Here is a 14,945-nt window from a genome sequence, read left to right on the forward strand (position 1 = left end):
TATATACTAAAGTACAAAGTATATAAAGTATGTAAACGGATGTAGCTCGACTGTGTTCGATACGGAGAATTCTAAATCGCTTGTTCCGACGATATTTTAAATGAAACGCGTTTATCCGTGATCAAAACAAATATACTTTTGTAAATTGTAAACAATACTTACGTGCAAGATGTCGATATCGGTGTCAGTGGTATTGCGCCTCTGTCGAACAGGTGGACCCACGTCTTTCTTAGTTCCGTCCGGAAGTGCATGGAGATAGAAACATTTATTACCAAACGGACACTTTCCACGACCTTTGTTGAAGTATTTGCAATCCTTAGTACTGTAAGAGAAAAGACAAATTGTTAGCACATGATAAAATAAAGATAGATTATCTATCATCTCGTACCTCAAGGCGCCTTTGTAATCTCTTATTAATTTTTCCTTCTCCTCCTTTGTGTCCACCCAGTACATACTAGGGCAAACGAAATCTGAGGGGATACGGCATTCTGGGCATGCTCTTATGATTTTGTTGTCGAACTGTTTGGCTTGGCGCCACTTTCTGATGCAAGTTAGGCAAAAGCAGTGATTGCAATTCGGCAATATACCAAATCTCTGTTCTCGCGAGGACTTTTCCATTATTGTCTCGAAACAGACGCCGCAAGATTTTTCTTTGCTGCGTTGAATGGCAAAGGATAATTCCATATCTGCTTCATGTTGCTTCACACATGCCTGTATAAAAAGTTAAGATATCATTCTTTAGCAAATATTCGATATATAATAAACTTAATAAATATTTAATATACAAATAATCTTAATAAATATTAAGTTATCGAAAATACAGTTAGGCCGTACACATAATAGAAGAAATATTTAAAACAAAAATAAATATTAAATATTAGAAATGAAAAAATTGGAAGTAAAGATTAAACATAATACACAATAGATACAAATAAAATAGAAGACAAATTTGTATATCTTATATCTTATTTGTATTCATTGTGCATTACGTTTCTATATCTATATTTAATATTTTGTTCCTAATCATCCTTTGTGCGCATAATCTTAGAAATTTAATAATCATTCAATTTGCTCTTAATATCTACTTCACGCAAAAAATGGATATACAGAATATAACCCATAAAATATTTAAGTTAATTCAATATAATTAGTAAGATAACAACGAAGTGAACTTACATTGTTATGTTTCTTCCTCAATTCTTCATTGTGTGGATGAAGGATCGCACGGCTACAAAATTCGCAAATGTCACCGTGTAGATATGTGCAATTTGAATTTCTACAGATTCCAGTTGCTTCTGCATAAGGACACAGAGGTTCTAAGGAGGGGCTCGAAGCTTGACCAGTTGGATTAACAGCTTGAGCATACGAGACTGGCATCGACGTGCTTGGGGACGTTCCTGAAGTAGATGACATTCCATCTATAGAGGATGATCCGGCAATTGGAGATCCAGTCGTAGGTACAAACTCAGGTGCCTTGACCCATTCTTCAGCACTACGTTTTTCAACTTTTCTGTAATTACATAGATCGTTACATGTATGATTTAGCTAGTGTGTGTGTATATATGTGTGTGTGTGTGTGTTATATTTTTTTTCCTGTAAATTTATATACTATCTCAGTCTAATTTATATTATCTCACTGTAATCTTAAGAATCGACAGAAGTGACAAGTCAATTCATTTACACTTCATTTGTGGTGCAGCTACATACACTACATGAAATTTTGCAATTTTATTCTTAAAAATATTTTAATAAAATGATATGCTCCTTATTTATAATACAGATACATGTTTTTATGCTGATATTTTATCTCCAAGAAGTAATATTACGTCATAAAACCTTTTTGGTTTATTTTTTATGAAGTTGCGAAGGCGCGATTTTGCAAATTTCTTCAAAAATTATAATAAATAAAATTATGTACACTTCAACTGCATTATAGTATATATCAGGTAAGATATCGCTGTTTAGCCATAATTTCAATATAAAAAAGAAATCCATACACAAGTACAGATCTAGGTCAGTTATGCTAGTTTTTTTTCTCGAGGAAATAATATATTTTTATGCAACTTTTTGGGATTTCTTTTTTATATTGCTGGAAAGATTCATACAGAGCCGGATTTTGCAAATTGATTCTTGAAAAGTTTTGTTAATAAAATTATGTATACCTTAACTGCACTATAGTACATATCGGATGATATCAGAATAAATTTTTATTTTAAGAAGTGACGTAAGAAGTAACGAAATAAGACTCTAATATTAACAATAAATAAGGAAAAGTACACTGGCAAGAGAATCAAGCGCAATAATTGGAGCGCAACAAAATTATCAGTGATTTATTAATCAATAAATAACAAACATTTCGGCATCATTCCGAATTAATTTTTATTTTACCTTTTTAAAACAAAATCGCTATGTACGAGCCTTTAGGAGCCTTTTACGAATATCGCAGATGAAACGCGATTTATTTCAGCATAAAGAAATTCGTCTTCGACTAGAGGTCTCTATAATCTCTCCTGTCAATCCTTAATTAATAAAGCTTCTATATTCTATAACTTTTAACGACAGTGTTAATATCATTAATGCTTGTAACACAAAGCACACGCAATAGAGAATAACAGATTTCAACCTATCAGAAACCATGCATTCTAGTATACACGATTTCTGATAGATTGAAGTCTCTTATTTTCTATCCCTATTGTTTATGCTTTTTAATTATGCGTTAGGCTTAAGTTATAGAATAAAGTCCTAAGATTACAGAGTGAGACAGTACATATATAAGAAGATAGTATATAATCTTTCTTATAGGGTTTTTGACAAAATTGCTCGTAGACAAACTTTATTCTCTATCCTACAACTCTTTTAATGACAATGTCAGCATCATTACATTAGCTGTGTTTAGCATATTGTGTTTAGAGAAATCTCAGTGATTCTTAAACATAATTGGCTCTGCCTTTACTTTCTAGTTCTTCACGAGATATAAGTGTAGGAATCAATTTTGTATTAGACTCACTGATACAAATCATTCAATGATCAGTTTTTTTTTCTGCTAAACACAGCTATTTCATTGCATAGCTTTTTTAAAATGTGTAAAACCTGTGCAACAATATAATAATATCGTTATTGCCATTAAGGCCTGGTTTTTCATTTTCTGATTAACTTGTAGTTGAGCTTAACCTGACGTTAATATAAAAATTACATTTTTCTTTATCTATGGTTTCATTATATAATCGCTAAACTGATAATTTTATAGTGAATAACTTTTAAAGTTACTAGTATAAATCATTAATTTAGTGATTAATCATAACTAGAAAAAACACAATTTTTACATTATCATTGAGTTAAGTGAGGTTGAATTAAGTCTAAACTACATATTAGTCAGACAATAAAAAAATATGACCTAAAAATTACAAAATAAAAGGATTCTGTTATAGAAAGTTTGCTCTTTTTAGCTAACATTCTTGCACGGTTCATCTTTCTTTCTTTTCTCTCCATAATACATACAAGAAGTTCAGTTTAAAAAAACAGGCCTAGAGTTTTTAGAGTTTTTAGAACTAAGAGAATGCATAAATATTTATGAGTTGAATATTTAAACTTACTTATTTCTCGACGAGTTTGATGTATGCTGACCCGAGGCTGCGTTCTCCGTTGCATCTATCTGCATGGTGTTGTTATCTGTGGTACCTGAATTGTGGCGGAAACGGCACTGACTACCGAACTTACACATTCCCTGTTTGAAGAAGCGACAAGTGACAATATAAGCAGAGCTATGGGTTGATGTTGCCTCGTTGATACTTGCATCATTTCTATTCCCTTGTACATGTCGATACCGGCAGTTGTTCCCCTCGCGGCAAGTGCCATTCTTGAAGTATCTAAAACAAAACATGTCATTATTTGTCATGACAAAAAGCACAGAACAAAAATCATCGACGAGACGCGTGTCGCGTTTGAAATCGTCGTGAGATCCGTAACGACGAGAGAGACGAATTATCAGCCTAGTGTCAATATTTATATTATTGTATTCAAGTCTCGATCGAACGTTGCTATTCCCTAAGGCGACTAACCTCTCCATCTCGGTTTACGTAAATTTCAACTGGATGCGCAAATATCTTCCGCGAGGAATCTCTCTGCAAAACACAAGACGCGTGAAACGTCCGTTATAGTCTCTTACCGGCAAGCGATATTCTGCGTCCAATTGTCGGCCATTTTCTCGTTTCTCTTCCGCCGTAACGATGATCGACGACGCGTCGTTCTTTGAAATGCCTTGGATGACGAGTCGAGCGCGCGTTCACTATGAAGAAGGAAGGAGAGATAGAGAAAAAGAGAGGGAGGGAAAAGAGAGAAATGTGTTTTCGAGCAGAGCGGAGCTCCGGTTCCTGCGATCGCGAGTTCCGCCTCGACGATAACAGCCAACCGGAGAGCAGCCGCAACACAACCTCCTGGTGCAGAAAGCACGCTCGATTTTTCGTGGCCAGGCAATAAACACACTCCTGGATGCGATGTATGCGTCGTCGAGTACGCGCGCGCGCGCACGTATCTGTCCGTCCTTCCTGCTCGCCCTCTCCAACTCGCTTGGCGGACGGCGCTACGCTCGTTAAAACGCGTGTCACCGCGCGACGTAAACGTCACGCACCACCTTGCGCCTCGACCCGAGCCCGAGTGTCGCCGAGTGTTGCTCCTCCTCCTCTTTCTTTCTTTCTTCCTTCCTTCACCACGGCCGTCGCGACCTTCTCCGTCGCAACGTTGACGTTAGTCTTCCTTTTTTAAGTCCTCCTTTTTTAAGTCCTCCGTATCAGCACGCCCCAACAGTTTTGTCTCTGCCGACAGTCGATGCAATTCTTGTTACTAACTCCGTCGCTAACAAGTAGAATCCTTGAACACTTATATATATATTTCTATAACACGATTATCCGTAATTAATTCGGTAGAAGCGACACGTTGTCGAATTAATCGAACGACACACTGAGCGGATTTACCAAGCACTGCCGAGTGTCGTTCCGACGAAGCGATTACCCACCTGACTAGCTCACAACAACCCGCACCTCTCCTCAAACGCAAGATCTTCTCATCGCACTCCAGTATAGTCCAGTGCGAATCTCGAGAATCTTCTGAAACGAATTGTTGGAGTCGTTGGAGATACGAGACGCGCACGACATCCACTGTGATCCACGGTGGATATTCGCGTGCGAACACTTGAGTACTCACGCGCGGTCATTGAACTCGGCCGAGCCGCCCTGTTTGCTTATCGGCACACTCGCCTTCCACGTAGTCCATAAATTACAAACGAAACGCACTTGCGCGTTTTCTCGACACCGATGTCACTGTAATTAACGAACCTGGAAACTCTCTCAAAAGGGAGAGAGTTTCGCGAAAAAAACGCTGATGGTTTTGGAATTCGATTCCGCGGAAACGTCGTGAAGTTAGGCGCCACGCTGTGAATTGATCGTCCAATGACAGCATCAGATTCCGTCCCCACGGTGGCCTCCTTTCACGGTGATTCGCTCGCTTGAATTATCGAAGTTGTTATTGCTCGAAACGGTAAATAAATCGGGATCGTAGGTTTTGTTTTAAAAATCGCGCGCTTGGCACGATATTGCTTTCGGACGACGGTAAATAACATTGTATTCCGTAAATATTCATATATTCTGTAATATTTTTGTAGATGTTCTTCTGTAAATCTTTGTCTTTGAAATTTATGACATTTTCTTCAAAATGTATGGGATCTGGAAGTATGTGTGTGTAGAAGGAATTTAGAAAATTGGCGAAAAAACCATTCGATTCGCTTCGATGTATTAAAAAAAGGCTTCGTTTTTGCTTGACCCTCCAGTTTTTCGTTTATTATTATTATTCCGCGAAAATAGAGTTGTCATCATTCACCCAACATTAGAAATCTCAATATTTCTTACAAAAGAATTGGAACAAATTACTATGAAAATAAAGAAAGTGATGATAAAACAAAAAAATATTTATCAATAAATATTCATCAATATAAAAAATATAAATATTAAAAAGTCAACAAATTTCATTGTCTTATCTTTTACATAAAAAATATATAATTAATTTAAAACATAGCTTAGTAAGCTTCAATGCTTCTAACAAGGCTAATCGCAGATAACACAAGGATGTCCATTATATGTTCATTGAACTTCCGATTCTGCACATTGGGATGTTTATAGGAAGTCAAATTATATCCGTCAGACGTCCCACGGGATACATTTTCAACAATTTTTGTACGTCCATAGAATATCCAAAACATATCCAATTTGACCTATTATGGACGTATTATATTAATTTTGGATATCTTTTCCTTTTGAAAAGCTTGCTGCAATAGTGATTACTGTGTGATAATAAGTATTTATTGGAATACGCTCTCTATCATCTAATACATCCTCTGACTATCTTGTTAATTTTCTCAGCTTTCACTAAATGTGAATTAGCCCAGTATTGCAATAAGAGAGTGTGTGTCCTCAATTTTGAATTTGATTAAAAATGTTTAAAAGTTTTTATTGAGTAATTTATAAAAAGTATACAATTTTTTGAAATTAAATAATTTTATTTGGATAACAATATACTGATAAAATATGCATATATAATTTTAATGTCACATAATATATATATATATATTTTTTAAACATTGTAAAAGTAAAATCTAAATGCGAACATCCATAGGATGTTGCGAATAGAACATCCGTCTATCTGATAAATGTCCATTTTATGTCCATGGACGTGCGGACATGATTTGAACTTAAAATGGAAGTCCTTGGGATGTCCAGTGGTATCTGAGGTACTAGAAAGAGAGATATATATAATAAGAAGAATCTGGAATTCTTGGCGGAACATTCAACAAAAATAGATGCTTTTCATTTAATAACACAAATCAACACAAACATCGAATTTGATGATTTGATTGAAAATCAATTATTTTTTCTTGGAGTTCTGAATCTCTTCTGAATTCTTTCAGTGAGTACGAAAGATAGAACGATCACACGACAATTTGCGACAATTTTTGTTCGAATAAAAAAGTGCTTTCAAAGTACCCAATTTGAAGAATCTAACAAGAATCTGACATGAGTGATATCCATTTTTAAATGTGACACTCATTTAAATTTTTATCCTCGATTTATCTCGTCGAATATAATAAAAAAAAAGAAAAGAAATTTAACAGAGAATAATTAATTTAATAGACAATAATTAAATAATTTTTTGTTCAAATAATTATTTGTTAATTTTCTATTACATAATTTTCTATTAAATTTAACAGAACAGGTCTGAAGTTAGGAATCTTATCACAATCGGTCACTACCAATCATGAATCTAGATACGAAGCAGGACCATTTTGCAGCGTTTACGCGTGCGATTGGTTCGCCCCTCCGTATATGTTTACGCGCGAATCCATCTGGACATTCTGGACAAGCAAGCAATATCTTTTTTTTTCGCGTTCGGGATGGGTGGCGAAGTTAGCCACAATTAGCGTACGGTCGTTGACAATTGTTGCCACGCCGGTTCGATCTTCGATTACACCGAATGAACGTCGCTGTAACCGATATTCCGGACTCCGCGGACTCTCGGTAATCGCGTTGTTTGATTTGAACTGGCGCGATTTGGGGTGTAAAGACGTGAAGTTAGCAGGGGTTCATAGCGTCGCGTCGTTGCACAGATTGCGCGTCACTTCGCCGTGTTCCCCGGCTAGCGAAGCAGCAGACGGTCGTTTGTGAACATTTGCTAATGGATACACGATATTGTTCGATACGTGACGTGTTCGCGGCATTTCGTCTTGTTGAAGCCTAAACTGGTTTGAGCTCGACGATATCGAATCGACGACCGACTACTTTGACAGTATCAGGTAGGGAAACGCATGACGATGCGAGCGGGACTTTCGCCTAACCTATACGGTATTCCTGGGAACGATGTTGATGTCTGCTCGTATCTATGATGTTATCTTTTTTTATTTCCTTGCTCGTTTCGAGATTTATCCTCTACTATATTCAAGGCACTGCTCGTTTTTTGTTAAACATATTTTTAAGAATCCATGCACTGTATCATGTTTGTGTTCTTTTTGACAAAGAATATAATAAATATAACGGGAATGAATTAAAAATAATATTTATCTTGTGTGTAATTAATCACATTGTTAAATTTCTAGACGATATAAATAAGCATCTTGTTATAAAGTTGCGAATATTTTATTATTAAAGTTTATCATACGTTTCTAGATATCCTCAATGGACGAGCCAAAAGCGATAATAGATTCCAACGACAATCCAATAAATGATCCAATAGATAATCCAGTATCTTCGGAGGATATTAGTATTGTATTTCAACCAGAAACTGTAATCAACTCCGAAAATAAAGAAAAAAATACTGAAAGCTGTATTGAAAAAGTTGTAGAAAATAAAGAGTCTGAACTATCACAGTATGATAAAGAAATTTTAGAAGTGCTTGATGAAACAAAAAAACTAATTAAAGAAACTACAATAGCCTATGAGAAAGACTCGTTTATATCAAATGTGGAAGTGAATGATTCTAATACAATATGTTCAGAAACCGCTGAGGAATATAATACAGAAATTGAAGCAGCAGTTGAAGTAACATCTGAAAATAGCAGTGAGGCTGTAATGATCGAAGAGACTAACGCAATCGAAACAACTGAAGAAAGTAATACAGTCAAAACATTCGAAGAAAATGATGAAATCGAAACAACCGAAGAGAATAACTCAGGTGAAACAATCGAAGAGAATAACGCTGGCGAAACAATCGAAGAGAATAATGCAGTCGAAACAATCCAAGAGAATAACGCAGGCGAAACAATCCAAGAGAATAACGCAGGCGAAACAATCGAAGAGAATAATGCAGTCGAAACAATCGAAGAGAATAATGCAATCGAAACAATCCAAGAGAATAACACAGTTGAAACAACTGAAAAGAATAACATAGTTGAAACAACTGAAAAGAGTGACACAGTTGAAACAACTGAAGAGAATAACGCAATCGAAACAATCGAAGAGAACGCAGTCGAGACAATTGAAGAAAGTAACGTAGTTGAAACAATTGGAAAGACTAATGCATTTGAAACAGTTGGAGAGATTAATGCAGTTGAAACAATCGGAGAGAATAACGCAGTCGAAACAACTGAAGAGAATACTACAGTTGAAAGTTCCTGCAAAGAAAACGAATCGATTCATATAGCTGGGGAAATGACAGCACTAGATATATCCAATTTAACTGACATATGTGATCCAGAGATTTCATTAGCTCTTAATGACTCTTGCAAAGTTCAAGATGATACTATAAATGACAATAGGAAATCTACCGACGATGTTGCAGACGAATCTGAAACGTCATCTAAAGAAAATACTAAAGATTGTGATATCCCAGATGAATCAAGTAATAATGCTGATGACATGCAAGTGTTACAGATTGAAGCTGCGTTAGAGAAAAAAGTGGAATCGGAATCTTCAGATAGTAATTTAGAAAATTCTGAAAAGGATGTGTCTGAGAAGAACATTGAGCCTGAAAACACAGAGTTTATACAATTCCCTCATGACAAACAGGACGATTCTCAAATTGAAGGCCAATCTATAGACGCGGAGGATCCATTTGGCGGTGACAATCTTACGTCCGAAAACGTGGAACAGGAAACCGACAGCCTCGATAACGGGCTCAGTTTTAAAAAGATATATGAACAAGGTAATAATTTGCAAGACGCGGTAAATGCTAGAAATAATGATTGTAATGAGAAGCTTACTGCTGATTCTGCGTTAAATGATTCAAAGGATGCCGATGATACTATTGGTAAAGATGTGGATAATATTGCTGAAACGTCAAATATTGTACAAACTACGATTGATACTCTCGAAAATACTTCAATGGACATTGATCTTCCGAATACAAGTACATCAGAAACAGAAGCGGGAAATATGTCCTCTACGAAATCACACGACGGACAAGATGGACAGGCAAAAAAGAATATCGAAGAAATTACACCGATGGAAACAGACGAGGAACAAACCGATGTATTGCCAGGACAAGATGATGAATTATGTATCATTCCAGATAGCATGAAAGTAATAATACCAAATAAGTCTGGTAAAACAATAGATGACAATCAAAGCGAATCTGTAGTTGCTAAAGATTCAGAATACGAGGAAACAACACAGAAAAGTAGCAAATCTAATTCCGAGCTTCAGAAAGATATTTCACAAAATGAATTAGTAAGTCCAAATGAAAATAAAGCAGAAAGTACTGTAAAGCAGAAAGCAACTATTCCAGATAAGTCAGCAACAAAAGATTTAGTTCCAGCAACGGATGTTATTAATATTGATGACGAAAAAATTTCAGAGGTGGAAGAGATTAGTAGTAAAGAGGTATGTAAGCAGTGTGGTGAAGAAAGAGCGTGCAAAATTCAGGTGAAATTTGGTACAGAAAATTATCTTGTATGTTCGAAAACATGTAAGGCATTACTTAAAGCAGCTAATAGTAAAGTAATCAATATATTAACCGAAGATACTAGCTCTAAACGAGAAAAGCGTTGTGCATCTTGCTTACTAACTATAGATGCAAAGGACGAACGAAATCTTTCCTGGGAAACAATGGAGTTCTGTAATGAGGAATGTTTAGGAAAGTTCCAAAGGAAGTATGGAAGTTATTGTAAAAATTGTAACGGTACAGTTCAAGCCGTGAGTTTAGGGAAATACTGCGTGAGATTTGGATGTGACGTAAGGCAGTTTTGTTGCTCGACATGTTTAGAAGAATTCAAAAAGGGTTTAAAAGTATGCAGTTACTGTCAGAAAGATATAAGTTTTAGCACAGACGGTTTTCTTGCACCAGTCGGAGAGAAAGGACAGTTTAAAGACTTTTGTACCCAGGACTGTATGGAAAAATATTCGAAATTGAATTCTTTGGAGCCACCAGCTACAGAGAAAAAACCATGCAGCGTTTGTAAGGAGGTAAAATAATTTTTTTGTTCTTCAGTCGCTAAATTTATTATAGATAATTTTTAAATATCGTGCAATTTTTTTCTTTTTCATAGGAAAAGCTTGTACACTGCGAGGTTCAAATATACAATAGCACTCCAGTAGCTATATGCAGCGAACCTTGCTTTGCTGCATTTAAGTTTGTGAAACAAGTCAAACCTGAACAATGCTCTACCTGCAAAAAATTTTTTGAGTTACCTAATAAGCAACATTTTATTGTGTTTTATGAGAATGAGCCTCATACGTTTTGTAACAAGACGTGTTTAAATATATTTATTATAACAAATAGGAAGATAGTTCCATGTAATTGGTGCAAAGTAAAGAAATATAATTTTGATATGATTAAGAAGGAATTAATAAAAACGGGACAAACTCTGATGATGTGCAGCTTAAATTGTTTAACGTTATATCAGGTACTTTATTACTTAAAATAAAGCTAATTACAGACAACATGGTCATTGTATACATTTGATCAATGTAATAGTCAAGTAGTCCAACATTTGTCTCCTACGATTATCCTGCGATTGATCGTAAACAAAAATCTAGGTAGGAAATAACTACCGTTATGTCTTTCAATGTCAACATTGGCAATGTACGAATCTAATGGACCACATTTATTTGTACGAAAATCATTATCACATTAGCCATATCGTCTGGAACTGATTTATAACAACGTATTATTAGATAAATATAATTAAAAAAAATTTTTTTGTAGGTTTCCATCAATGCAGTATCTGCAAAACGAATTAACTGTGATTTATGTAAGGAGTATTCTTTAGCGCATTATCATCTCACAATGTCAGATGCGACAATACGTAATTTTTGTTCGTACAATTGTGTTATGAATTTTCAAGCACAATACACTAAATCCCCTATAACTATACCGTCGAGCGATGATCCCGTCCCTACAGGCTTGCCCAAGAGGACTACATTACCACAAAGAAATACGAATCAAATTATTCCCAACGAGATACAAAATAAGAAAACTATGCCCGTTATTTCTTCTGTAACGAGCTTAGCTACGATAGGGAATGGATCAGCAAGTCCGACGCCACAGCAAAACAATGTGGTAATGTCTACGAATGCGAGTCAAACAACACAGATGGTATGCAAGCAACAAGTGATTACCAGACCACCTAGTCCAGTGAAAGTGCATAACAAGAGTATACAGTGCAAGCCTATAGTACATACAAAAGGGGTTTATGTGCGTCCTCATCCTTGTACAAAGGCGACACAAACGACGGAAACCGTTCAACAAGTGGTCGTGCCCATACCAGTTCCAATTTATGTTCCATTTCCAATGCATATGTATAGTATGCCTTTCCCAGTTCCAATGCCTTTTCCTCTACCCATTCCTGTTCCCCTATTCATACCTACTACGAGAAATAGTGCTAAGGGAATTATGAAAGATATCAAGAAAATACAAGAGAAAATACCAGCTGATCCGTACGAAGCCGAACTCCTTATGATGGCCGAAATGGTAGCTACCGAAAAAAAGATCAACGACAGTGATTCGGATTCAGTAGACGATAGGTAAACAATAATATTGTTTACGGATTGAAAATTAAAATATTAGAACGGCTTAGCTAATAAAAATTTAAATCAAAGATGAGAAAGAGCAATGAGCCAACGCTAATAGCTTCTTCCGTTGTATTAATATATTGTTAAAATTAATGATGTTTAACGATATTGTTTAAATTCGTCTTATCTAAATCAGTTAAGCTGTGAAATTATACAATTAAACTCGTTTCGTGAATTCAAAACAATTTTCGTCAATTTTTAAAATAAATTTAAAATTCATCAGGCTAAAAGCGTGTAATTTAACTCCGGTGAAACAAATAAAGAAATGAATAAAGAAAATTTTCTTTTTTAAATAATAAATCAAATACCAATTTGAGTCAACACTGATTATTAGTGTATATTTTTATACCATTTATTCAAAGTGAATATTAAACGTATACGTTTCGACTTACGGTCAAGGTTCTCTTCAGTACAAAAAAATATTAACAAAATTATATAATGATAGTGCATATGAGTATAAACTAATAACATATAAAATGCGAGAAAAACCGTAGTGGTGATGTTCGAGTTAATTTTAGTCATTAAATTACTAAGTTAACTAAAATGAAAAAAATTTTTTTTTGTTTTAAAACTATCGACCAAAAGGTTAAAAATAATTTAAAAATGCTAACATGAGATTATACGCGAAAATTGGTAAAATAAAAAAAACTTATGTGACTGTCAAGATTGAACTGTTTCTAATTCTACGGTTCTGTTCCATTAGACTGTTCCATTTACTGTGTAATATAAATGTGAATAAATTAAAAAGTTAGTAAAAATAACAGTAAAAATCAAACTTTAGCTTACTTCCATGAAATAAAATTTAAAAATATTAGACACGACATAACTATTTAGTAAACAGATGTAAAATGAAAATTGAGGGAAACAGTGGACAACAGAACATGTACTTACAAAGACAATAAGTAAAAGTGTGTTGGCTCAAATTGGCATTTAATTAATTATTTTTTAGAATTTTCTTTAGAGCCTATTGATTATATTGTTTTATTTTTTTATATATAACACAAAAATTATCGCAATGCCCTTTTTTATCTTTCATTTAAAGTTTACAGATTATTTGACTGCAGAACTGTCTACAATATTTAATAACAATAAGATTTTATTCTGCACAGAATAAATTTAGAATAGAAGGAAATACATTAATACTTCACAAGATAATATTAAGCTGATAATCCGGCAACTAAAGATACAAAATTGTTATATTCATTTGCTTAAAAATTTTATTTCTATTTATCTCACGCACCAAAAGCAAATATTTCTGGGAAGATGACACAGCTGATCAAGCCAATTTGCATAGTGATGGTTTCAGTCAAGAAGCAATTGATTCCTTAGGAGTTGACATGTTACAAATGGCGTTAAAAATGGCCACAGGAGAAACAGATGAGCCAGCAGTCGATTTAGAAACTGCCTTGACACCGAACACGATTACAGCTACGCAGGCACCACCAGAAAACGCTTTGGACAACGATGGTATGCAATATAGCTTAAAAATGAATTAATATGATATATTAATAATCATGTCTTATCATTTATTGTTAAAATTAACATATTTTTTTAATTTATACATTTTTCAGTACAATCAGAGCGACTAATAGTTGCTTCTAGAGGAAGGAAACGTGTTGTACCATACAAACCTCGATCATCACCAGCCAAACGGATGAGACGCGTCTCTAGTACAAATGATGTGCCATTGATGCCACCGCCGGAACCACAGCCACCCCCGCAACCACGAATTATGGAGCCGATACCAAAACCTGATGCTAATATGGCGTTAAAATATACATTTGGCGTAAATGCATGGAGGCAATGGGTTCGTAACTGTTTCTATTTATATACACGACAACGAGACAGAAATATTACTATGGATAATATTAAAAATACACAGGTCGTGGGAAAGAATGCCGAATTAGAAAAACAAATTACAACGACAAGAAGGATAAAATTGTTCAAGACAGATCTGTTACAACTTACCGCGGACGAGTTAAATTATTCACTGTGCCTCTTTGTGAAAGAAGTGAGAAAACCGAATGGTGCAGAATATGCTCCCGATACAATATATTATCTTTGCTTAGGTAATCAACTTTTGAATAATACGAGAATCAGCAATTACAATTAGATATCAGATAAGGTAGAGCAAAGTTATTCTGTCATTTTCAACTTTAAAGTTATAAAATTTAAAGTTATGTAAAATTTACAGCAACATACAATATCTTTTTGCAGTAACGTACTTATAACCAGGAAAGTAACTGGAAGTAACTCGTTACTTGTAATAAAATTACAGTTACAAGTTACTTTTTTGGTAATTTTACTGGTAAACTGCGTTACTTTTTTTTTTATAACCGTAACGTAGTTACGGTAATGTAGTTACATTTTTTTGGTAACAGTAACGAATTTTACAGT

The 14,945-nt window shown here is 34.8% G+C and overlaps 2 protein-coding genes across 7 annotated transcripts in view; one reads left to right on the forward strand and one right to left on the reverse strand.

Moving 5' to 3' along the window:
* LOC108749697 (probable E3 ubiquitin-protein ligase makorin-1) overlaps nt 1-14,539 on the reverse strand; it is a 28,125-nt gene extending 13,586 nt beyond the window's left edge. The window contains exons 1-6 of one of the 4 annotated variants that reach the window (XM_018488584.1): nt 14,517-14,539; nt 4,166-4,811; nt 3,594-3,866; nt 1,177-1,510; nt 389-711; nt 163-322 (exon numbers count right to left, since the gene is read on the reverse strand). In XM_018488584.1, the coding sequence (XP_018344086.1) occupies nt 163-322; nt 389-711; nt 1,177-1,510; nt 3,594-3,866; nt 4,166-4,200 (1,125 nt within the window). In that variant the 5' untranslated portion in view covers nt 4,201-4,811; nt 14,517-14,539. The other 3 variants (XM_018488582.1, XM_018488585.1, XM_018488586.1) reach the window with 3 other exon arrangements.
* Nucleotides 7,578-14,945, forward strand: part of LOC108749696 (zinc finger MYM-type protein 3) — a 9,224-nt gene continuing 1,856 nt past the window's right edge. Inside the window, exons 1-7 of one of the 3 annotated variants that reach the window (XM_018488580.1) lie at nt 7,578-7,886; nt 8,208-10,940; nt 11,024-11,380; nt 11,683-12,500; nt 13,807-14,015; nt 14,120-14,355; nt 14,431-14,617. In XM_018488580.1, coding sequence (XP_018344082.1) covers nt 8,217-10,940; nt 11,024-11,380; nt 11,683-12,500; nt 13,807-14,015; nt 14,120-14,355; nt 14,431-14,617 — 4,531 coding nt within the window. In that variant the 5' untranslated portion in view covers nt 7,578-7,886; nt 8,208-8,216. The remainder of the gene's footprint in view (nt 7,887-8,207; nt 10,941-11,023; nt 11,381-11,682; nt 12,501-13,806; nt 14,016-14,119; nt 14,356-14,430; nt 14,618-14,945) is intronic. The other 2 variants (XM_018488579.1, XM_018488581.1) reach the window with 2 other exon arrangements.

The sequence above is a fragment of the Trachymyrmex septentrionalis genome, unplaced genomic scaffold, assembly GCF_001594115.1.
Source record: "Trachymyrmex septentrionalis isolate Tsep2-gDNA-1 unplaced genomic scaffold, Tsep1.0 scaffold31, whole genome shotgun sequence".
Lineage (NCBI taxonomy): Eukaryota > Metazoa > Arthropoda > Insecta > Hymenoptera > Formicidae > Trachymyrmex > Trachymyrmex septentrionalis.